General features: G+C 42.6%; 2 protein-coding genes across 14 annotated transcripts in view; one reads left to right on the forward strand and one right to left on the reverse strand.

Moving 5' to 3' along the window:
* The first annotated feature begins 4,964 nt into the window (after positions 1-4,964).
* On the forward strand, positions 4,965-11,532 carry phox2bb (paired like homeobox 2Bb). The gene is made up of 3 exons (XM_056382536.1): positions 4,965-6,855; positions 7,508-7,695; positions 8,099-11,532. The coding sequence occupies exons 1-3, from the start codon at positions 6,615-6,617 to the stop codon at positions 8,525-8,527; spliced, it is 858 nt and encodes a 285-aa protein (XP_056238511.1). The 5' UTR covers positions 4,965-6,614; the 3' UTR covers positions 8,528-11,532.
* Positions 11,077-23,446, reverse strand: part of LOC130173343 (LIM and calponin homology domains-containing protein 1-like) — an 89,893-nt gene continuing 77,523 nt past the window's right edge. For 7 of the 13 annotated variants that reach the window (XM_056382525.1, XM_056382521.1, XM_056382523.1 and 4 more), the window contains 14 exons: positions 23,291-23,393; positions 23,044-23,147; positions 22,853-22,958; positions 22,239-22,313; positions 21,034-21,062; positions 20,060-20,173; positions 17,168-17,260; positions 16,851-17,015; positions 16,650-16,744; positions 16,280-16,444; positions 15,587-15,682; positions 14,714-14,822; positions 14,255-14,357; positions 11,077-13,329 (listed from right to left, as the gene is read on the reverse strand). In XM_056382525.1, coding sequence (XP_056238500.1) covers positions 13,304-13,329; positions 14,255-14,357; positions 14,714-14,822; positions 15,587-15,682; positions 16,280-16,444; positions 16,650-16,744; positions 16,851-17,015; positions 17,168-17,260; positions 20,060-20,173; positions 21,034-21,062; positions 22,239-22,313; positions 22,853-22,958; positions 23,044-23,147; positions 23,291-23,393 — 1,383 coding nt within the window. In that variant the 3' untranslated portion in view covers positions 11,077-13,303. The remainder of the gene's footprint in view (positions 13,330-14,254; positions 14,358-14,713; positions 14,823-15,586; positions 15,683-16,279; positions 16,445-16,649; positions 16,745-16,850; positions 17,016-17,167; positions 17,261-20,059; positions 20,174-21,033; positions 21,063-22,238; positions 22,314-22,852; positions 22,959-23,043; positions 23,148-23,290; positions 23,394-23,446) is intronic. The other 6 variants (XM_056382524.1, XM_056382527.1, XM_056382526.1 and 3 more) reach the window with 6 other exon arrangements.

Here is a 23,446-nt window from a genome sequence, read left to right on the forward strand (position 1 = left end):
GAGTTTTAAATAAGTGTGCTCGTTGCTGAAAGGCCCTGCTCACCCACACAGGTGTTTTCAGTCACGGGTGGTTAGACGGCGGCTCAGGTTGAAGCTGGGTGGAGCCGCAGGAAGTTTGCTGAGGAAAGAATCATAAAGGTTTAAGTTGCTCCATCCAAACAGGTGCATGGAGAGGTTAATGAGGCAGATGCCAATTAGACACACCTGATTAGTAGAGGCCTAATCAGCCACAATAACTCAAAACACCTGTGTGGATGAACAGTGGAGGCGGCTTTAAGAAATGTGTATTAAATGTTGGTCGTTGTTATAATATTGAATCATCACAGTCAACATGCAGCACGATCATTCAAGGATGTGTTCAATTATTGATGAATGATTGTGTTTATTTGAAACAACATGACCAGACTGTGTCCCCTGTCGTGTGGCGGGACTACTGCCGACCCTCGTTGGGACTCTTTTGACTATATGGAAATAATAATTCATAGAAGCCGCCTGATGGTTTATGCAGATGGAGGCTGGGGGCAAAATAAAAGAGTCTCATGTAGAACTGAGGCCATGTGTTTTAAAAGAATATGAAATTGAGAAGGGGGGGGGTGCATGCATGAGGCGAGACAAATTAGCAGCTTTAGAAACTGATAGCAGGTGTTTACATGTGGTTTCTTTTGCATATTATAATGTGGAAGTAGGGGGTGGGGGATGGGGGGTGGGGGTGTAATAAACATTACAATGCGTTGTATAATAATCAATATAATTCACAATGACCTTGACGTTTTATGATGGATTGGGAGACACGGCCTACTGTAATTGCTGCCCACTCCTCCCTCCTTCTTTTCTTCCTTTCACCCTGACGCCTCCGCTCCTACAGAGCAGTCCCTCTCTCTCTCTCTCTTCCTCCCTCTCTCTCTCTTTTTGACATTAAAAACCGCTCCATCATTCTCGATCCGCCGCCTTGTCGCCTGCCGCTCAGATGACCATTAATCGCTTAATTCCAGTAAACCTACGTGCGCACAAAAGGCCGCTGTCCGCCGCTTAATGCATGTGTGATTAAGCTTTTAGACCGACCACACGGCATTATTAGCCAGCAGGTCCTTGTATAGAGGGCCAAATGCCTTCAGGGGGCCCGAGGATGGTGTGGGGTGGTGGATGTGGAGAGGGAGGGGGAGGGAGAGGGGGCAAGTTAATGACACTGACCCTCACTTCCCCAACAGCTATTCAATTCAACAATAATAACGGGTCACGCAGCTGATTTATGAGGCTGGGGCTAATAATTGTCAATTGCTAATGCTGGGGTGGGGGTTGGGGGGGAGGGGGGGTAATGCCAGTAGACTATTCTAAATAAAATATGCCCTGACCCCACTGGGGGTGAAATGCAGTGGGCAAAAAAAAAAAAAGAAAAAGAAAAATGACAGATGATGTTCCAGATAGCCCCCCCACCCTCAAAGCTTGTTGCAGCTCCACTGAGTCTGAAACACAGTGTCTGTGATTTCAAACATTTTGAGAGACTCTGCAGCAGCATCCAGGCCACACTCAGGCCCGCGCGCTCCATCCGTGCGCCTGCACGGCTGCAATAAATTAATAACAACCAAACAATGTGTCGTGGAGAGGCGGATTCAATTACTAAGTTTATTTACAGGGAAAATCTCATGAAGGCCATTGACCCACGTTAAACAGCGCGGGATGAAACGATGACAAGAGCTCCGATAAGAATTTAATTCCATCTCATTTCAGACGATTTTATGAATCAAATTCTTGAACACTGGCAAGAGATTTAATGATCACATCTTTGCGAAATCTTATTTCAGAAGCGGTCGATGGCATTTCTCTGCGTTAATGTCGACTTAGAGGTTGGAGTAATTTAGTAATTGATTCCTTGCCTGGCTCTCGCCCGTGCCAAGGCCGCGTTTGAGGGTAATATGTTTCCTAATCTTATCCCCCGGAATAAGATTTTTATGTTAATCCACTGGCTGGTCTCCTGGTCACTTGGGAAGCGCAGATAAAGGCTCAGAGGGGCCGGAGAGGCCAGGAGAGAGGAGCCGTGCTGTGCAGGAGCTGGCTGCAGCATCTGGAAAAACAACGGGACGAGTTAATGGGAGATAAACAGAGAAACATAACAAAACAACACAACTTGTGGTGAATGAGAATAAAAGATTTACCTGGTTCCTCGTGTAGAATCTGTAAATGATTCACTTTATTTCTACATGCTGAATATAAGGTTGATAAACTGCCCCCCTCCACCCATGGTTTCATGCTTACCCCAGGTCATTTTAACATTTATCATGAGTTATAAATATAAATATAAAAGAAACAGCCTACAGTTAATGCATCAAAGATCAAATCTAGGTTTATTCTTCTCTACATCCCTGCAGACCGCCGTCACTCACGCGCCCACACATTTGTGCCAAAGACTCATCAGGTGAAAATGCGGCAGAAAACACCGTCTAATAACAATAACAATAACAACAACATGACCGAGGCTGTCTGCACGCGGCAGCCTCAAACACTGACGTCTTTTGTGCTGCACGTTTTTTTTTTCTTCCTTCAGACACAGAGAGAAGACACCAGCTTCTAATTGAATTTCGTCTCTTCTCCAGATGTCACTTTCCATCTGTGTGCTTGGAAACGCGATGCGCCTGTTTACGCACCGACCTGAAACACCTTTTTTTCCCTCAGTGTCTAACAGGAAAAAAAAAGACTAAATATAAAAACGGGTTATGATTTAGTGTTTTGGATGAAAACTGGATGGTTATTGTGGGAACAGGAATTCATTCTTTTCCACCTCTTCTCACGTATTTTGCAGGTGAAGGCGCGACCCTCGCCTTTTATCCATCCCGTCAAATTGAGACATCACACTAAATTGTCACGAGAGCATCCTCAAAATGATTTTTTTTTTTTTATCTGCTCGCGAGCCCCTCCTCTGCAACACGCGGCCTTATTAATAACCGTTTTGATAAGCGTAGGATTTCCTCGGGCGGAGGAGTGAGACATTGTCGGTGAAATGTGACAGCGGGACCCTCCCATCGCTCTCTCTCTCTTTATCCTCCTCTGTTCCTTTGCCTTTTCGGGGGAGTGGATCCATCCAATCCATCCAGAGACAATGGCATTTTGTTCCTCTTTTTGTCCCTCCTGTCGACCCGCATTCCTATATTGCTGAGCAACGATAGTGCGCACTAAATGGAGAGGAGTTGCTCCCATATCCCGGCTATTGTCCGGCACTTGCCGGGGGAATTTAGGGTCTTGCACACATCGCATTTTGCTGATTTATTTAAGTGAAGGCAGACGGTTAAAGCTCTTTATTTGCCTCATAATTAGAAATTAACTACCGCTTTACTTGAAGTAAAGGATCATTATGATACTGTAAATCACTGTTTTCACGCAAGGTGCTTCATATAAATGCGCGCCAACCTGCAGCCACCAGGCCTCTATCTGCACTTTAACTGGCTGCACATTTTGCATCTTGCAAAAGATTTAAAAAATAATAATAATTCTTTAAATCAGCTCAGACTACTGAGTCCCGCCTTTCGGATTTGATATTCTCACATCAAAACATCATCCCGTGCTCTGCTCACCCGAACCAGCTGAAAGAATTAAAAGATGTTGAAACTATAAAGGAGGAGGCGTTTCAATAGCTGGTGGACTGTGGTGGAGGGACTATAGAGCGTTAGAATAAAGAGCGGCTGCAGTGAAAGAAACCGATGGCTAAAAGCTATAATTGTATTTGCCTCGGCGAAATATCAGAAAAGACTTCTCGTTTCTTTGAGCGTTATTAGATTAATTCTCAGAGATGGTTTCTTTTCTCGCTGCCAGACGCGTGGAGGGAGGACGGTGAACCATTTGGCTCTTTGGTTTCAATAATCAAATTAACCATTTGGTACAACTTTTGGGTCCCAGCTCGTGTGTGGAAAAGGGGAAAATAAAAAAAGAAAACATTTACATAATAGGGACCGCGGGTTGTGTCAAGAAAGAATTAACTTTTCTTTTTTTTACTCGGGTTGAAAAGACAATGTACACACGGAAGAAAGGGGAGAAACACACTGCAGCGCGTCAGCAATTGTGTGGAAAAATAATTGATGGCAAATGTGAGCGGGTCTTCTCTATTTTAACACATTATACGGGCGCTGCACCGTGTGGCCTGAAGCCTTATGGACAAAATGTCTGATTTATAAAAGCGTTTGGTGCCATATTCAATATTTAAATCTCCTTTTGTAATAGGCCTTTAGCAGCAGGTGCAGCCTTTTGAGTTTGGAGAAAATTTATCCTGAAATTAAAATACATTTGCGCCAGAATCACCTTTTCTTAGAAAAAGATTTTAAACAAAATTGTAGACCTCACACACTGACCTGCGTGGTTTATCACTGTTATTATTAATATTATTAGTTTTTAAATATCTGCCTTCAGTCTCGATTTTAAGATATCAATTATTTTTTTTAATATATATTTTTTTAATTATGATGAAAAATAAGATCAATACTGTGAAAGACAAAATCAAATCAAATAACTCTGAGTCAAAGCAAAAGATCTATAATAATTCTATAATAAATAGTATTAGGTTGTGAGACAAACGTTTATAATAGTGTCCAAACTGACACCAGAGCCACGCGTGAGAAAAACTCTGATATAAACCAAGTGTGGAGCATCTCTCAGTCCCTGTAGGATTTTATTATAGGAGAATATTCTAGGGATTTTTGGATGTAGGGCCTCAGAAGAAGAACATCAGCACACAGATCAATCACTGGTGAAGAAAGTCAAACATCAAACACTCATCTACTAAACTGAATTGATGCGCCATCGTTGCTGTTGCGCCTTTTCGTGTTTCGTGTAATTTGGGAAAGAGAGAGAAAGATAGAGAGAGAGAGAGAGAGAGAGAGAGAGAGAGAGAGAAAACCCGCAGCTTCAAACGAGGACTTGAACTCGGTCCAATGAAAAAAAAAAAAGAGGAGAAACGCACCGAGTGTGTGTGCGCCATACAAAACGGTTCACCTTATTACACAAACCAAATTAACCACTCAGCCAATATTGTGAGCCTAAGAGGTCCGATGACTGCCGCGCCAGTTCGTTACTTTCATTAGAAAGATGTTATTTGCCAAATAAACGGAATAATGAAAGTAATAAAGACAATTACAAACTCATTTGAATCATAAAAACACACCCGGAAGTTTAGCAGAGATTATGCTGCAGCAGAGCAGGGGAAGAATTAGGAAAACGTTGTGTGTATTTGGCAAAAAAAGGGGGCAACTAATATGATCAGAAGGAAGCCGCTAAATGTGTTTATTACTGTGAGTAAATTGCAAGATTGAATGTCCCGGGCTTTTAAATCATTGAGACAATTTCACTTCAGTTTCAGCTGCCTCGTCATAATGAACCAGAAATGATAATATTCTGATTTAAAACTCTGCTAATTAAAAACAAAGAAGTAATAACCGGTGCAGTTTATGGGGGAATAAAACAAAAAAGAAATCAAAACAAACGCGGTGTTGGTTGGATGTGGTTGGTGTGTAGACACTGGGGGAAATACACCTGAACACCTGAACTTATCTGCACATTCAGTGTTAAAATCTGATTTTTCTAAAACAGGAAAGGGTGAAAAATCATCCAGTGAAGAGAAATAATTCACCTGAGTGTATGTCTGTTTGTTTCGGGGGGTTTTCGCAAGTCTTCCCTGAGAGGAGGCAGAAAAACGCGGGTCACACTTGGTGTTTTTTTATTTGTTTTGTAAACCAGTTCAACTTGATTGTGGTGTAACTCTTGTTGCACAATTTTCTTTGTGCAAAAACAGGATTTTAAATATCTAAAAGACAAAATAGGTCGTTATCACTGGATAGAAAATGTTGGTGTTTTGCTGCCTCGGTGCGTGGAGGAGAGGAGAGTGGAAAGCAGAGTGAAAACAGTCGGAGCAGACGGGCAGAAAGAAGAGGCAGAGGGGGAATACTATGTGAAATCCTGCCCAAGGTATACGGTCGCTTAAAAGGCTTAAAAGCTTGGAGAAAATTGGATCAGGGAGAATCGTCACCCAACTTTCATTATTTCCAAGTGGTGTGATTGAATTAAAGGGCAAGATGGTGGTTGGAGAGGAGTGGGGTGGATGGGTAGAGGGGTGGAGGGGAGGCGGCGGCGGCGGTGGAGGGGTGCGTAATGGCGTGGTATTAAATTCTAATTAGAGATGCAGGGGATCAATGATAGGGAGGTTGGACAGCCCGGGCCCCCAGTGCCAGCCCAATAGACTGATGAGTTATTGTCATGTAAAAAAGCGCTAGCAATAAGACCAAACGCTTTGCTATTGTCCAAGCGGAAAGAGCCAAGTTTATTATGAGGACTATATGCTCTAGAGACCTCGGGCTAGGCGGCTCTTAGGGGGCTTTTCATAAAACAGGGCTAGGTTCCTATAAAGGAGGCCAGTTTTGGAGCAGGCGCTGAGCAGTGAACATCTACCCACCGTCCAGCCTCCTTCCAACCAGTTCAAACCAAACAAGTCATCTTTCCCCCCCATCTCAGACCGCGCGTCCTCCTCATTTTTGGTTTTTTATTATTTTTTTCTTTCAAACCCAATTTTTTGGGTGTTTTTTGTTTGACATTTTTCCCTGGAAGTGCAGCTTTCTATCTCCACCGAGCTTTCTCAAATGTATAAAATGGAGTATTCTTACCTAAATTCCTCTGCCTACGAGTCATGTATGGCCGGGATGGACACGTCGAGCTTGGCATCGGCCTATGCGGACTTCAGTTCGTGCAGTCAAGCCAGTGGGTTTCAGTACAATCCCATCAGGACCACTTTCGGGGCCACCTCCGGCTGTCCGTCCCTCACGCCGGGGTCCTGCAGCCTGGGGACCCTGCGGGACCACCAGAGCAGCCCGTACGCCGCAGGTAAGCAGCGGCTCCGGAGCCTCAACCCGGCGTATTATAGGACGCCTTGATTGCATTTGAAAATGGAAATGTGTTTAGTATTTACCAAACGAAATTTGCTTACACAAATGAAAGAATTTATCACGTTAGAAGCGATTGCAGGCAAGCGGTAATTCGGTTACGGGGTTATACTATCCCAGTCACACCCAAAACCGCCAACAGAATTATCTTAAGCTGCCAAAATGATAGGCATAATTTATTTACTTTGCGATGAGACATAAAGCTTCGAAAATAATTAGATAACCAAAGACTAAAGCTCATTATTGACACCGAATTGGAGTTACAGTAGCAACAAGCGGGGCGGATGGGAACATTATGACAAGTTTTCAAACTTGAGCCTCAATCTGAGGAGCAACAATTAGTTTAACATTACAATTAACCACATCACAGGTCAGCAACGTTATCAATTCACAACTAATTCACAGGTAATCAAAGGCATAATGCGATTGAAAGCTTCAGCTCCTTCGTCCTTAACCGGATTTTATACAAAATATCGAATTTGAATTTACTTCCATTTGACAACATCACAATTACACACGCTCCTATGTCTCCCTGTTTCTGCACTGATAAGACCACCGCAGGTCTAACGGTGACATTTCATTTCCTTTTACAGTTCCTTACAAACTCTTCACGGATCACGGCGGACTGAACGAGAAGAGGAAGCAGAGGCGCATCCGGACCACGTTCACCAGCGCCCAGCTGAAGGAGCTGGAGCGGGTTTTCGCTGAGACTCACTACCCGGACATCTACACCAGAGAGGAGCTAGCACTCAAAATCGATCTGACTGAAGCCAGAGTGCAGGTACGAGGAGCCACCGGCTCTCTCAACAGGCGCCAACCTGCTCCTGTTACGCACAATTACGCACAATTACGCACGGGTGGATTTATTATGCAAATAAGAAACTTTTTTTTTTTTTTTTAAAGCTTTAAACACAATCACTCATTTTTAACAGATTTTAGTGAAATAAAAGCTTTACTGGTTTCACGTGATGAGCTACTGGCCTCCACGTGCTGGCATCATTTCATACTGTGAAGGACTAATGCGCAAAATAAAAAGTTTGCGCATTTCTTTGGGGACATTTTCAGATATTCGAACCACCAAACACATTTATAAGCAAAATGATTCAATAATTGGCATCAACTCTGCCAAAGAGCCACTTTGGTGATTCCATACACAGTGGTTTAACCCTCTCTCTGTTTCCCAGGTGTGGTTTCAAAACCGGCGTGCCAAGTTCCGCAAGCAGGAGCGGGCAGCTGCAGCGGCCGCAGCGGCTGCCAAGTCCAGTTCCGGAAAGAAGTCCGACTCCAGAGACGAAGACAGCAAAGACACCAAATCCACCGACCCCGACAGCACAGGGGGGCCGGGCCCGAACCCGGTGCCCACCTCAAACTGCGGCGGACCGAGCCCCACCGGAGGCCAGGTCAACAACACCGGGAACGGACAGGTGGACCAAGTGAAGACCTCCGTGTCCACCGGCATGGGGGTGACAGCACCGAGCCAAGGCTGGGCCACCGCTCCGGGGACCATCACCTCTATCCCGGACTCACTGGGCGGGCCGTTCGCCAGCGTACTGTCGTCTTTGCAAAGACAGAACGGAGCCAAAGCTACATTAGTAAAGACCAGCATGTTCTAATGAAGCTGTGCAGCGGGGGGAGAGACACGGAGCAGAGGGAAAGAGAAGAGTTTCCTCCCTCCCCGGAGACTGAAAAGCAATTGCTCAAGACAGACTCACGGACAATAATAAGCAGTTAAAAAGAAGATGACAACTCTGTTATTTTATTTTTATGCCTTGCGCCGTTTCTCGTTGACTCCTTTGCTGTAAAAATATCCACCTTGACAAGTCATATTGTCTTATAATAACATTTTTGTTTTTACAAGCGCAAGTTTCCAGTCTTATTTAGGACGAAATATCCTGAAATAAAGCAGAATAAGATATTTTACTGTACTAATATCAACAAAATGAAACATCTGTTGAGGTTATTCATGGATACACACATGCAAGATTACGCATCTCATCCCAAATCCAAATGTCCTTCGTGTTTTAAGAAAAAGAAAAAGAAAAAACTCAACATGTTTAAGACTGAATACTGGTGAAGTGACTTGTTCAGATGAATATTTTTTGGCCAAGTTTAAGAGCGAACACAGACGTCTGCGCACTGGAAAACGCGTATCGTGCCATCAGCGAGCAACGTGTCAGAGTTCAACAGCTGCTTTGTTTGGTCAGAGAGACGTTCAGACTGAGGATGCTCTCTCACAAACCCACGCCCTCGAAAACAACAACAACAACAACAACAACAACAACAAACAATAACAACAACAATCCAACAAGACGCTGACACCATTTTGCTTTTCTGTTCTCCGTAAAGACACGACGTGCTGTGCGGAAACAGCCTCTTACAGCTGCGGGTTTGTTTCGTTTCCAGGGCTGCTGAGAGTTTAGTTTCTTTAAATTATCGATATAAACACAAATATTTCCTCGAGAGAGAAAAAAAAAGGCACAAACTACTGCAATGTTCACCTCTGACAGGAAATCTGTATGTTTTGTGTGTCTTTCTACGGCAGTGTTTTTGTGGCTCAAATTGTATAGTGTTAATACGTACTATTGTCTCCTATAGTTGAACCATAGGCCATACTCCCTCGTAGATCGATCATACAAGTCTTTTTGATGTTTTACAAAAATTTCCCTTGGAAGAATTTATTTTGGGTAAAAAAAGGGAATGGATGCAAACATTGTATTTATTTCTATATAATTTGCATGTTGTCTCTTTGTCTGATTTTCCAATGATTTCCCTCCCATTTTGTGAGCATTATGTAACATGTTTTGTCCGGGATCTGAAAGTTATTTATATGTAGGTAATGAATGCTTATATTTAAGAAGGAAATATTTCTACATGTGCACATAGTTTTCCAGGTGTACCATTGAAATGGTTGTTGATGATAAAAAAAAAAAAAAAAAAAAAAAAAAAAAAAATAGTCCAAGTTGTTTTTGTCATGTTTTCTTTGGACAAACTGTGGATAAAACTACAAGCTTATTGGTTATAATATAAAAACAGGTTTGCATTTTCTATCCTTATACCATTTCTGTATTTTCTTGCTCATAAATTCAAAGGTTGTTCGGTCATGGTCGTTTGAAAAGGGCCGAGGGTTCAGCACCACGGACAGCACCGCGCCGCCTCATCCAGACTTCAAGATTTATTTTTAACAAACAAAAGGGGGGAAATATTTGCCTTTAGATGCACAAAATTATATGCACGAATTATTCCAGTACATGCATATGTGAGTGTCAGTCTCCTAAAGTAAAATACAGTGTGAAAAAGTTCATTGACACCGAGAGAAATCACTTAATTTGAAAGAAGAAAAACATTAAAAAACCGAGAAAAATGGAAACCAAGTTGAGCTGAAAGGAAACGGCAGAACTTGACAGCAGTAATCATACATATTAAAACTTAAAAAATTATTTTAAAAGCTCAGTGATGGATTTATAACATTTTTTTTTAGATATAAATATTGAACTAGATGTTATGAAAATGTGCACCGCGTCACGTTGTGACACACTGGAGAATCAACTTCAAGGAAAAGACTCACATGTCACAGTCACATCAACATTCATGAGACTGATGTTCCTCTGAGGTCACAGTTAGTGACCCAGTCTGAAATCCAGTAATTAATTGTGTTGCTTGATCACAGATATCAGACTGATCAATTTGGAATCAGGAGTTAATTTATTGTTGGGACTAAATCTCTGACTTGTTGGTTATTTTTAGTTACCCTGTTACCCAAGAATGGGCCATAAATAAGTGACAATAATAATACAGTGGTTAGTTGTGTCTGTCCATAGGCCACATTAAGTCATATTGGAAACACATTGTGGCAGGTTTATTTCTTTTCTTATTGTTTAATTTTGTATTATTGATTTTCCAACGTCATTGATGGATTATATTAAAGAGAAGAAAACCAGGCAGCAGCTGAAGGGGAAACAAACTTCAAACAAAGCACAGGTTTGTAAAAAAGACCTGACTGTTTCCTCGTTCACACACCTGCAGTGTGTTGAAGCCGGTGGCAAGAGTTCAGCTACATATTTTAAGTGTTTATTTGCTGCCTTTCTTTGCTTTATTTAAATATTTGTGGAAATTCATGTTTTTTTTTTTTAGCATTGTTGCAAAATTACAAGACAGACGCAGATTTTTAATTTATAACATTTTATTTATAAACATACAGTATGCTATAAATGCCATTGCATTTAAACATCAAATTAATCTATATTTCGGATAGTGTTCAGGTGAATATTACAATAAATACAGAACAGACGTAAAGGTTTTCATTCCCCAACTATCCTGTGAAAGAAGACCGTCTGGATACAGAGCTCCGTCTCAAAGATCCCGCTATAAGAGACTCAGCCGAGATTTATTCATTAACTAAATGAGGATAAAAAATAAAATACACAATCGGAACAGAAGCTTAAAAATACTGGAGATCAGAGAGATGAACCCGGAGGAGAAGCTTGGCTATAGGACGCAGTTCAGGAGGAGGAAGAGGAAGAGGAAGAGGAGGAGGAGGCTGCTAGTTTGCTTTCATACAGCAAATCATTTGGTTTTAGGCTTAAACGTGCATTTTTTTGTTTTTTTTTTGTTTTTAAAACATCCACAATACATAACCGAGCTCTTCTCATACAAGATCATAAAAAGAAAAGAAGCAAGTGACTTAAAATGTCCAGCTGGCGGCACAGATCTTTAGTTTTCATCCAACCAAATATTGCACAGGTGCAACTGCTGCTGGTATGTGTGTTCATATTACCTCTGCTGCTTAACTAGATGTAACATGTACTGCTGATTTTTATGTTTTTATTTTATTTTTTTTCATTTTTATTTTATAAATGAACCCTACCACTGAGCAATTATCAAAATTACCTCAATTAATAGCATACAGAAGTCTATATCGCTCTAGAGTAAAACATTCAAAGTTCAATCAATGGTTTCCCCCTGCAGTGTATATATACTCTATACTGTGTATTCTTCCAGATAGACAACAAGTGTGTTCCTTTCTTTGCACTGGGTTTATCACTGCAAATCACAGAGGAATCACAGGGGAGAAATGTGAAATCAAAGGTTGTTGTTCATGTGAAAATAAAACTGTACTTATCAACTGAAGTAAAGCGTGATGTAAGGGAGGGCTGCAGCCCGACTGTCTGCAGTTCTAAGAGTTCAAATTTGGCCAAATCCCTCCCTCCACCCCAAAAATAATAATGATAAAAAACAAAAAAGGAGAAATAAAACACCACAGAGCTGGTGTTTTCTTTCCTGCATCACCTTTCTTTCCTAAGGCACATTAAAGTCCTGACTTTCCAAGCTGACCCGCTGAGGAACAACCTGCTGCGACCCAGACGCACAACAACAGCTCACGAGTCGTGTTATTGCCCTAACGATGAACTACATCCATAATAATGTGTTTATATTATAAAGATCATTTTATTCTGAGCACAGAACGAGAGACACGAGAGATCACTGTTTGGGCCGAAAGGGTCAAATAACAGCAACTTACTCTTTATTGAGCCTGTGGATCTAAACGGAGGGTTTATAGTGACCTTCACTGCACTTTTCTAAATGAAGCTTGTATATTGTTTTGTTTTAATCTAGTACTTCATTAAGGGGAAATCAAATTAATAATATTTTTCAGATCCAGCCTGTTTAGAGAAATTAAAACGTCCAATCTGAGCTGCCTCACTGCGTATCTTTCCATATTTTTTTTTTCTAGCTTCATCTCAAATTAAGAAAATAAACTTTTGTTAAATGATAAAAATTGATTCAATAACTATATGACATATTTGCATTTCCATCATATGGAACTCAATGGTAAATATTTTCCATCTAGGAAACTTAGATCTGAACCGACTTCACACCATATTCTCTTTCTGTGTGTTCATTCTGACAGTATAGTGGCGGGGGGGGGGGGGGGGGGGGTCAACACAGCCTGCCTGTGTTTGAAGCATCTGTAAATGTTATTGTGTTTTCTTTTCAACATGGCCGCCGCCCCGGAACAGTCTCTCTCCCCCTCTCTCTCTCTCTCTCTCGCTGCATGATGAAACAAGAGTCTGTGTGGTGGTACGTGGACCAATCGCATCCAGATTTCACTCACGTATCAGATGACATAAACACGAAGAATATATATATATATATATATATATATATATATATTTTTTTTTTTTTCTTTTTTTTTTGTTTGAAACGTCTGACTGTTCCCAGATCCCCATTCGGCCCGACATGATGAATCTTCATGGGTTATTGAGCTGCAGAGGATGCAGAGATCCCGACACGCTGTGAAGGACACGATTTGCAGATAATCGGGTTAAAATGGGGATGGGGGGGTGCGGGTGGGGGTATCTTCCGTGAACCTTGTGCTTTTCTGTTGAGCGTCACAATGTGGTGGGCTGTCCGGCCGCTTGAAAGGAAAAAACAGAAACACAAGGAAACCCATATTTTTTTTTTTTTACAGAATCACATTTGTATTCAGGGATTTTAATGTGATGGACATGAAGGTCTGAAAAAAAGGAAAACCTCTTAATTTGTGGATAAAAACTCCAGAGTCTTTTGATTTGATTTGGTGGTTTTCCTGATCTCCAGATGTTAACAGCTGCTCAGAGGTTATTTACACATGAGCATGAACTTTTGCTTTCGTGCAGTCAAGGTGAAAGGGGGACGGAAAGTCACAGTCATCCTCTCGCTAACTGCAACATCACCAGCCTTTCTTTCCGCCTGATCCATCCCTCCACTCGGCACCGCCTCACCGTGTCTGACACGTCTTTATTAAAGCTGCTCTGGCAAAAGTTTTTATATTAAAATCTCCCTCGTCCTATCAGCCTCTCAGCAGGGCTGCAATAAAGGATGAAACCTTTGAAATACACCTTAAATGTATTAATCGTAAAATAGGGTCACGTTTACTTTGAAAACAATAAATCAAACAAACCTTTGTCCGTTTTTCTACCTGCTTCACGATGACTGTCTTCACTGCGTTATTGAAAACTGCAGTTGTTCATTAAAAGTGAAATATGGCTTAACATTAGCGAACAATAAGGAACAATAACGCCTCATCCTTTTGCTAACGTTAGAGAATGATAAAACTCTCTTTATGAGCGTTATGTAACAGGGAGGCTGTTGATTTATTTATGGTGGTTGTGTTTGTTTTTGTTTTTTTTGATTTCCTTGGAACGTGTTGACAGAACTTGACCACATTCAGAATTCAATCGGTTTGATGGATGGATGGAAAGATTCGTACAGAGATGGCAGATAAAGAGACAAGCAAGAGAAACACAGGAGGATGAAGGGGTGAGGATGGGGGGGTGGGGGTGGGGTGGGGTGGTACTCACAGCGGGAGCGGATGTAGCACTGGTGGCAGTTGAGGAGGCCGTTTCTAATTCGGACGTCCGTCCCCGTGGTCGTGTCGCCTAACTGTCCCTTACACACCCCACACTGAAGAGAGAGGAACAGAGGAGGCATTCAGATTAATATTAATGACTCATTAATTAGTCGTTATTACAGCTGAATATTAAAAAGGATAAAGATGATGTTAATCTGTATCTTTTCTTCTTGTTTTTTGTCAACATATACCATGAAACCCTCCTATTTAAAAAAAAAACTAATCTTTAAAAATAAAAGTTTCATCTTTTAAGAAAAAGATTCAGTCATTTTCCCTAAAAACAGCTGTGTCCTGTAGTGTTTAGTGAACGTAGCATTCAAACTTCTAAATCAAATCAAACACAGAACACGACTGAATCTTTGATGAAAGGAAGAACTTGGGGACGTTCATCCCTTTCTGTGTCGCCCACCTTAAAGCAGTGGATGTGGAAGTAGAGGCTGAGGGTCTCTATGATCATGGCCGCCCCTTTTCCCAGCGGCTGCCCACAGCTGGAGCACAGCTTCTTCCCACTGACGGACCTACAGGGGAGGGGAGGGAGAGCGATGGAAAACCTTTGATACGTGTAAAGTGCCGCTCTCCCCCGTTATTCCAGTTAAACCATGTCGACAGTGAATATTAGAAAAGCAACAAAGAGTTAATGTCAAACTGGAAAATTAATAAAGACAAGAAGAGGAAAATATTGTGTAACAACTGGCTGCAGAAAGTTTTCAGAAAGTACTTTTATTATATAGTAAACCAGTGTGGTGATGTGTATTTATATATGGGGTATATTCCACATCCTCGCTCAGCTCGTTACTCTGTGTCTTTGCTGTTTTCGTTTGTGTTTCTATTGATCAGGCTCCTGGTGTTCACTAATATTCATCAGGGTCAGTGTGTGTTCGCTCTCTGCACAGCTGACGTCATCGCGTGTTTACTGCTCCAGTGTTCCCATCGCTGATACTGTTCTACACGTCTCTCTGCTGTGTGCCATTTTTTCATGTAATGCTTTTATCGACATCTGATCTTGAACTGTAGAAAAAATTTTTGTGCATTTGCAGCAATGTTTATGAATGTGCTTCCTGTAAAATGAACGAATTAAAAACTATAAATAAACCTCTGCTTGGTTTTATTGTTGAGCTGAAACTCCAGGCAGGCTGGAGGCAGGTTGCAGTGGTTGCATGTTATGACATGGATGGAGAAATGTAGGCGGCAAAGCAGAAAATGACAATGCAGAAATGACCCCCTTCCCTTTCCTCCCCTCTCCCCCTCCCTCCCTCCATGTGGGCTGTTTGTGATGCAGTACCTGTTGGGAGTTGGAGGCAGTGTGTCTGGAGTTGGGGAACATGCTGCAGGAGGCTTTGATGAGCTGCGGCTCATGTTATTATCAATGGGACCACTCCTGGAAATGGACAGCAACATGCAACATGATGATGACTCACGGATACAGCGACACCATTGGTTGCCAGAGTCAGACGTGAACCAATCCAGGCCTGGGCCACCGCCGCCAAAGCTACTCAGCGGTGTTTGGCCAAAACCCAACCACACTTTATTCTTTAAAGTGTGCAGAATATGATTGTAATGATAATGTCTGAAACACATTTATCTTGACATGCAGTAATACAGCTTTGCACTGTATGGTGGAGGACTGTGAGGGAGTATTACAGGTGCATGATGCCACCTGCTGGCCAAACAAGTGAACTGGAGGTGCTGCCGGAAGATCCACACTAACCAGAACTCTACTTGTTGCTATTCTAACCATCTGAAATCTGCTTTTACACCTGGGATCAAATGTTAAGATGGCAAAAACAGAACAATATTTACAGCAAAAATGGTAACGACTTTCATGCACACAATATAAACGGCCTTTGCCAGATTTAAAAAGGACTGAACTCTGGTTTGAAGAGAGAGCGTCTTTTTCAAACTACCAAATCTTTGACTCATGGAGGTCTCTCTCTCTCTCTCTGTCTCTCTCTCACACACACACACATTCACACACCTCCTGTCTCCTGCAGGCCGGCTGGGCTTGTTGCTTTCTGCTGTGAGATCTTGTTGCTTCTTCACCGGAGTTGAGGATTTGGCCGACACCGCAGGAAGTTTCTGGCCGTTCTGCAAACTGTGAGCTGTGAGTGTTCCTGTCTGACTGCTGCTCTGACTCAACGAGCTGAGGATCACAGAAAGAAGAGAAAGAAAGAAAGGAAAAGAATATACATCACATACATATATTTTCTTTATTGAACCAATCCCATTCAGATCCATTTTCCTCGGTGCGAAACCGACTTGAAAACAGAACTGAGATAAAAGTTGAAGACACAATAAAATTCTCTAACATTTCATTCTAAGTCACTGTTGAGACGCCGTTCACCAACCTTCTTGCTGTCTTCATGCTGTCGTCAGCAGTGCTGATGTCACTGGTCCTGTCATTTTCCCTCCGTTTCGCCTCCACGCTCTCCGTGCTCCCCCTCTGCGCCATCCAATCAGAAACAGGGAAAGAGTTAGCCGAACAGCCAAACGTGGCCACCGAGCATTCGTCTAACAAAGCAGCTATCCATAATCAATCGGTTACTCACCGACTGCCTCTCCAGAAGTTCTTGTTTACGTTCCCAGTCAGCCAGCGAACGGACGATGGTGTCCTGGGGCGCGGCGGTGGAGGACAGCTCCCCTCGGCTGGGGGAGGGCAGGGCTGAGGAGCGGGGAGTGAGAGGCGCCACAGTCTCCTCCAGTATCTTACGCTCCTGTCGTGATGGGGGAGTCGGGAGAGTTACCAACAACGTGCAACTGCACTCTCATGGGTTTTCTTTCAGATTGAAAAATACACAACCCACACATATCGCACATTTAACATGTCTAAAATGATTTTTCATAAACAACACACACACACACACACCTCCTCATGGTACTTCCTCTCCTCCTCGGCCACCTCCCTCTGCGCTTTCTCCCACTCCTCCTTCAGCTTCTCCTGCTCGCGCCGGTACTTCTCCTGTTACCATGGCAACAGACACATGACATACAGCACAGAGCCTCAACGCGGAGGAAGACCGAACTGTCTGCGGGTGGATGTTTTGGCAGGAAAAACAGAGACGATGCGCAGATATATCTGGCAGCAGAAAGGTTCTTTGAGTGGCTTCGGTCTTTTTCTGAATCAGTCGGTAAATAAAATTCTCTGCTGGTGATTCCTGCTTTAATTTAACCCGAGAGGGGACTGAGACCCGGGGGTCCTGCTGCAGTAACTGGTGATATATCAGGGGTGTTCTCAGTGTGTTATCTGAATATGAGCCTTGAATTGGAGCCAATAAATGACGGGTAATTTGCTTTTCCTCTGTTATGGCTAAACACTTGCTCAGATCTGATTTGCTTGTTAGGGATAAAAAAGCAAACAGAAGAGACCAGATGCAGGCAGAGCAGACAAAGGCAAAAGCAGAGCATGCAGAGCCTGTTGAGCAAAGGGTTCCTACACAATTTTTCATTTTAAAAGTTGGCCCTAAAAATTTAAATTACTTTTATGTTGTAACTTGATATACGCCGCACAAACCCCATAAAATAGTTTTTTAAAGCCTTTTTAGAGTTGTTGTGTGGGAACCCCCCCCCCAGAAAAAAAAGAAAGCCAAATTAAAGATAAAAGATTTAAAGTGAAAGCAACTTAGGCAAGACAGATGACAGACTGAGGTCGAAGCACACGGACAAACACAGAGTCAACCGGGGAGGGAACAAGCACATCGATGCACCAGACATTCATCCATTTCGGCGCATCTCATCTCAAAACAGTCCTGCAACGACCGCAGAAGGAGAGAAATCTGTTCTCATCACTGTTGATCTCCAGATGTATTTATCAAGATGATACTGTAGGTTGAGTACAGTTCACCATGGATACGAATGAATCCATCAAAAATGTTTAGAGAGAGAGAGATATGTGGGACTTGAGATGCACCTCTTATTGGCTGAGGAGAGAGAGGGTGATTTGGGCAGCAGCAACAGCAGCAACCTTGGACAAAGTCCTTGTCTGTGTATGTGCATGAGATGGAGACGGGGGGATAAAAACCAAACTAGAGGCTCTTCCTCTACACAAAGTCGCCCTCTAGTGGTCAAAGTGCGCACAGCAGTAGTCGGGATGTGGCTTCAGGAGGGGGGGGGGGGGTGGTATGCTCAATATAAAACAAATATGGAGGCAAGCTTTGCAAGTAGCAATGAAATGTGTGTTAATCCTTCTGACTGTAAGCTGAGCAAGTCACACAGAAGATGACTGTGCTGTTGCATGGTTTGAATTCACTGTCGGGGGTTTGGTCACCAGTGAAGCATCCCAGTTTATGGCTTTGGTGAATTACAGTTTAGAAGACATGTAAACACCTGGGCTGAATTTGTTTGAAAAGTTGAAAGGCTTGAAGACACTTAGGTTGAATATAATGTTTTTATCTTTCAGTGGCTATATGTTGACATCCAGTTAGACCTGGTTAGGGCTGAGATACACAACCCCCCGTTTACACCTGGTATTAAAAATCGATCCGTATCCGCACACTTCATCTGGATAAGGAAAAAACGCAGGTCAATACAAGTTTAAAATCTGACCGACAACACCTCAAATTACTCAAGTGCAGGTTCCGCTCTAGGTGTAAACGCGAAGCCCAGATTAGATCATTGATTGTTTATTATCTGGATACAGATCACATTTTAATACCAGGTGTAAACAAGGTTATAGCCACTGAAACGCTGTGATACTTCTTATGTCCTCGAAGTTTAAAAACCACATCGACTTTTCAAGGAATGTTATCCCAGATATTTTTTTTCACTGCAAATCAGCCAATCAGAATTTACTGGTTTTATACTGTGATGCTCGGATTATTCATCGACTCGTGTGTAGTTTTGTTAACCAGTCATCAGTGATCCCTGTCTGCCGCGGATACAACATGCAAATTACTTCAATCTAGAGTCATAAATTCAATACCGTGGTCTGAGTCAGCGACATATCCACTGAGATGCAGTGTAAACTTCAGGCCAATTAAGAGACTGGAGTTTTAATTATAGTCTAGATCACAAAGCATATGTTCTACTATGTATTTCCCAGTGTATTATTTAAGCTAAATGATCAGCAACACTTTGAAAAGATCTTTATCTTTAACAAAGGCACATCAGTCGTTTTCAAGTGTCAAAGCCGTTGAGTTTTACACACTTTTTACAAACTGCTTATAATAAGTACTTTGGTTTTTATACTATTTGTCTGCTTCATATTTATTCATACAGACTGTAATGTGTCTACTTGACTGTAGTTATGTTTACTGTATGTCCCACTGGAGACACTTAATCTCGTTGTACACTGTGCAGTGACAATAAAGGCATTGAATTGAATTGAAGTAAAAACTCAAACAAGCCTAATGGAGGGTGTAGCTGCTGGGCGCTAAAGAGCAAATCATTACGTTATACTTAAATTTAAGGTGGAAATAGGCTGATAAAGCTGCGCGTGATGACGGGTAAACTTCAGCTATGTGTGTGAATAATACACAGACAACACTGTAAAAAGTGTGTGAGGCCTCATAATTAGCTAGTGTGTTCATTTAAGATGGAGGTGATGGAGAGGTTTACCTCGACCAATCACTCCTTTCTCTAGGACGAGTTTTTATCCTCAGTTGCTAAAATGCAATAGATGTTTTTAGCTAAAAGTCAGTTCTGTGACGAACCCTCACAGTGCAGGTGCCTTGCTCTACCCACTGAGCTCCGTAGGGAATTGAACCGCTAACCTTGCAGACTCATGCGTCATGCTCTTTACCCTGTGAGGTAAACTGTGTACCTGCAGCATGCGCTCCTGCTCTTGCTGCCACCTTTCCTGACGCTTTCGCTCCTCATCCGGGTCCCAAGACCAGCGGTCACCCCGCCTGGCCTGGGGCAACACCGGCACTGACACCTGATAGACCCCAACACACACGAACATACACACAAACCCACCCACACACACACACATACATATCAACATGCACAAAAACACACACGTCACACGAATAATCATGCACCCACCCATGAGCCAGTCACACACACACACACACACACACCCACACACACAATCTCACCCAACCGTGAAGCCAGTGACAGATTGATATGGCCCCCAACACACACACACACACACACACACGCACACGCACACCAACACAAATCAACACCAATGTGCACACACATCCACCACAGGAGAAGAAGAAGGGAAGGGAGGAGACAGAAATAGTTGGTCTACCACAACAGCACTACTCCAATGCTAGCCAAAGGACTCCTACTAAGGAGAGAGAAGACAGAGAGAGAGAGAGATGAGCTCAAATGAAAAACGAAAGCAGTCTCGGCCGTCGTCTACAGCATCCTCATCTGGCATGCTACATCAACAGCTCCGTGTGTCCTGTGATACGCAGTCGAGCCCTGACACAGTCTGAGCCAAAGCTGCACTAAACAAATAAAACCTGATGAAATGATGATGACATTTTACTTACAAACCAACTTTATTGGAAAGTGAGACATGAAAACTAAATTCAGACTAAACAGGATGTGAACACTGCTACAGAAAGCGTTAATGCAGAGGTTCATGTTCCTGTGTGAGAAACTCACACTTTTAAATCTTACCTGCAGAATTTTTTTAATTAGTTTTTCTTTCATTCTGATTTATCTATTTATTTTTAAACATTTTAAGTTAAACTAAACTACTGGTACCCATGGTAACGCAGGAGGTGATAAGCCAGATGAGAAGCGGTAAAAAGGGCTTTTCAGTGAAATGATTTTACTCACGTTTCCACGGCGATCCTTTTCTGCCTCTTCTGAGGAGTAAGTGTGAGAGAACAAAAAAAAAGTTAGTTAAAACACCGTTTAAACAGACAGCTTGGACACAGGTGCTCAAACTACATGTCGTTTATGATGGGAGGGATTATTTATGGAAAGGAGAATGTGCCAGGTGGAGGAGGTCTGAGGACCTGAGGAGGAAAGATGCAGATGACAGAAAAAGAGACAGACCAGACCAGGAGGCAGAAAAGCAGTCCACCAAAAGCAACAAACTACATCTGGGATTCATCGATCAGACACAACGTAGTTATCTCTTCATGCTCATTCATCTTTTTTGCATTCTGCTATAAACTTATGATCAGTTATAATAATATATAAATGGGATCAGGATGTTGAGGTTGGATTATTTCAAACTAAATTTTGTTGCTTTTGGTAGAAGAGCCAGAAAGAAGCATTATGCTAACGCTATCAAACAGTTGATGAGGATAATTCAACAAGTGAAAATCTGAATGTATGTGTAGATTTTAGTCACTTTCTCTCACATCACCTTTTAAGAAACTTCTTTAATTATAATTCTCATAAAACCAGATAGGCTGAGCATCGTCACCTTTCTTTTTACATAATGAGACGCAGCCAGTATTCACTCAAGTTTCTGCTGCACAGATCTTTTCTTTCATCACTGATTACTGTGAAATCTTCTTTTCATTTTGTGCCATTCCTTTGTATTTTGACAAATCATGTTTAGTTTAATATGTTTTTTCCTGTGGCTGCTTCACGTCATCTGTTTCATTTTTATGATCTGGTTTTACGCTGTCGTATAATGTGCACATTAAAAACTACACTGAATTAAATAAGTGACCTATTTCACTGAAGAAAGGACCTCACAACAATTAATCCTAATCAACATGATGATACCAACATGAATCAAAATGAAGTTAGCTGTTTCACAGTCACAATTCACTGATGAGTTAGACCTGAAACAACTCTGCACTTGTTTCATTGTGGAAAACTGCAGCACAAATGAGAAACTGCAAAACACATTTAAAATGGAGTTAGAACGTCACTGATCATCCACAGGACTCTGGAGATGAGTTAAAACGGGGGGGGGGGCACAACAGCTGTTGTGTAGCTCTTGCAGAAATGGCAGGGAGACCCTGTGCATTCACCACCGGGGGGGCTCACCACGAGCTCCGTCGATAAATGTGAGGGTTTACCTGGTGGAGCGAAGAACTCCCAACGTAACTTAGGGTTGCTGGTTGCCAGCGGAGACCTGACACTGTTTGCAAACTCTAAAGCGAAATAAAAAAAATATGTGGGTGGAAGGAAAAGAGGGAATGAGGGAAGGTAAGAAGGAAGGGAGGAAGGAAGGGAGGGAGGGAGGGAGGGATAGAAAGATGTCAAAATCAGGTGTTGGAATGGACATTGAGAGAATTAGAGAGGTCAAATTGGGGGAAGGGTTTCACAGTAACGCTCCAGTGTGGACTCTAAGAGGATAAGCAGTTTTTGGAGGTTGTAATTCAGATATAGTAAAAAGTCAGAGCATTTTCCACCAAACTGGAATTTCCAGACAATCCCAACATGAGAGCTAAAACATGGACGGTGAAGCGGGGCTGTATGCAGGTTGTCAAAATGGGCCGATCAGGGTCACAAATCAACGACAGCCCCTTTGACTCTGATTCTAACATCTAGCGGTTCAACAGCAAAACAGAAAAAGTGCAAAAAGTGAAAAACCCAGCAGGAGGATTCTGCTAATCCAACTCAGAAAACGAGGAGATGTATGGAAAAGAAGCTGCTGGCTCGGTTACTCGGCTGTGAGTAGTTCACTGACCTGCCGTCGTTTCCCGCGGCGGGTGATACCCAGACGATCCTGGTGCGGGTAAGCTCGGTACGTTCTCTCTTCTCCGTGACAGCTCCTGGGGAGTGGGGACAGTTGTCTGCGGGGAGATTCACAGATTAGATCAACGACGGGCGGGTGATGCGTGTTTTGGTGGCTGAGGTTTATATTAGTTCCGTCTTCACCTGTAAAGTCACCGTCTGACTTTGCTGCGTGCCGACGCCCGACTGGAGAAGACTGGAGATGCTTTGATCAGATGGTTCAGCCTTTTCTTGTTCTTGTTTGGCTTCTGAAAAAACACACAAACAACACAACTTTATCACCGATGTTCATCAAATCAAATGAAAAGTTAAAGACACTTTGCTTGACATGCACACGACCCGTAATGACAAGTCTGCGAGTAACCACAAGGTGTCAGCGTGCCGTTCAGACCTGAAGCTGGTGCTGGTTGAGCTGCAGCAGACTTTTTCTCCTCGGGAGCAGCTGCTGTCTGGACTCCAACCTTCCCAAAGCTTTCCTCCGGCTTCTGCAGTTCCTGTACAGGCCGCAAATTATTCCACATTTAGTCACCAGTGCATAAAACATGTA

The sequence above is a fragment of the Seriola aureovittata genome, chromosome 8 (genome assembly GCF_021018895.1).
Source record: "Seriola aureovittata isolate HTS-2021-v1 ecotype China chromosome 8, ASM2101889v1, whole genome shotgun sequence".
NCBI lineage: Eukaryota > Metazoa > Chordata > Actinopteri > Carangiformes > Carangidae > Seriola > Seriola aureovittata.

Excerpts from the sequence above, each read along its gene's own strand:
- phox2bb (XM_056382536.1), top strand. The coding sequence starts at position 6,615 with ATGTATAAAATGGAGTATTCTTACCTAAATTCCTCTGCCTACGAGTCA. Across the intron at positions 6,856-7,507 it reads GAGCAGCCCGTACGCCGCAG|TTCCTTACAAACTCTTCACG; the intron begins GTAAGCAGCGGC and ends TTCCTTTTACAG. Across the intron at positions 7,696-8,098 it reads TGACTGAAGCCAGAGTGCAG|GTGTGGTTTCAAAACCGGCG; the intron begins GTACGAGGAGCC and ends TCTGTTTCCCAG.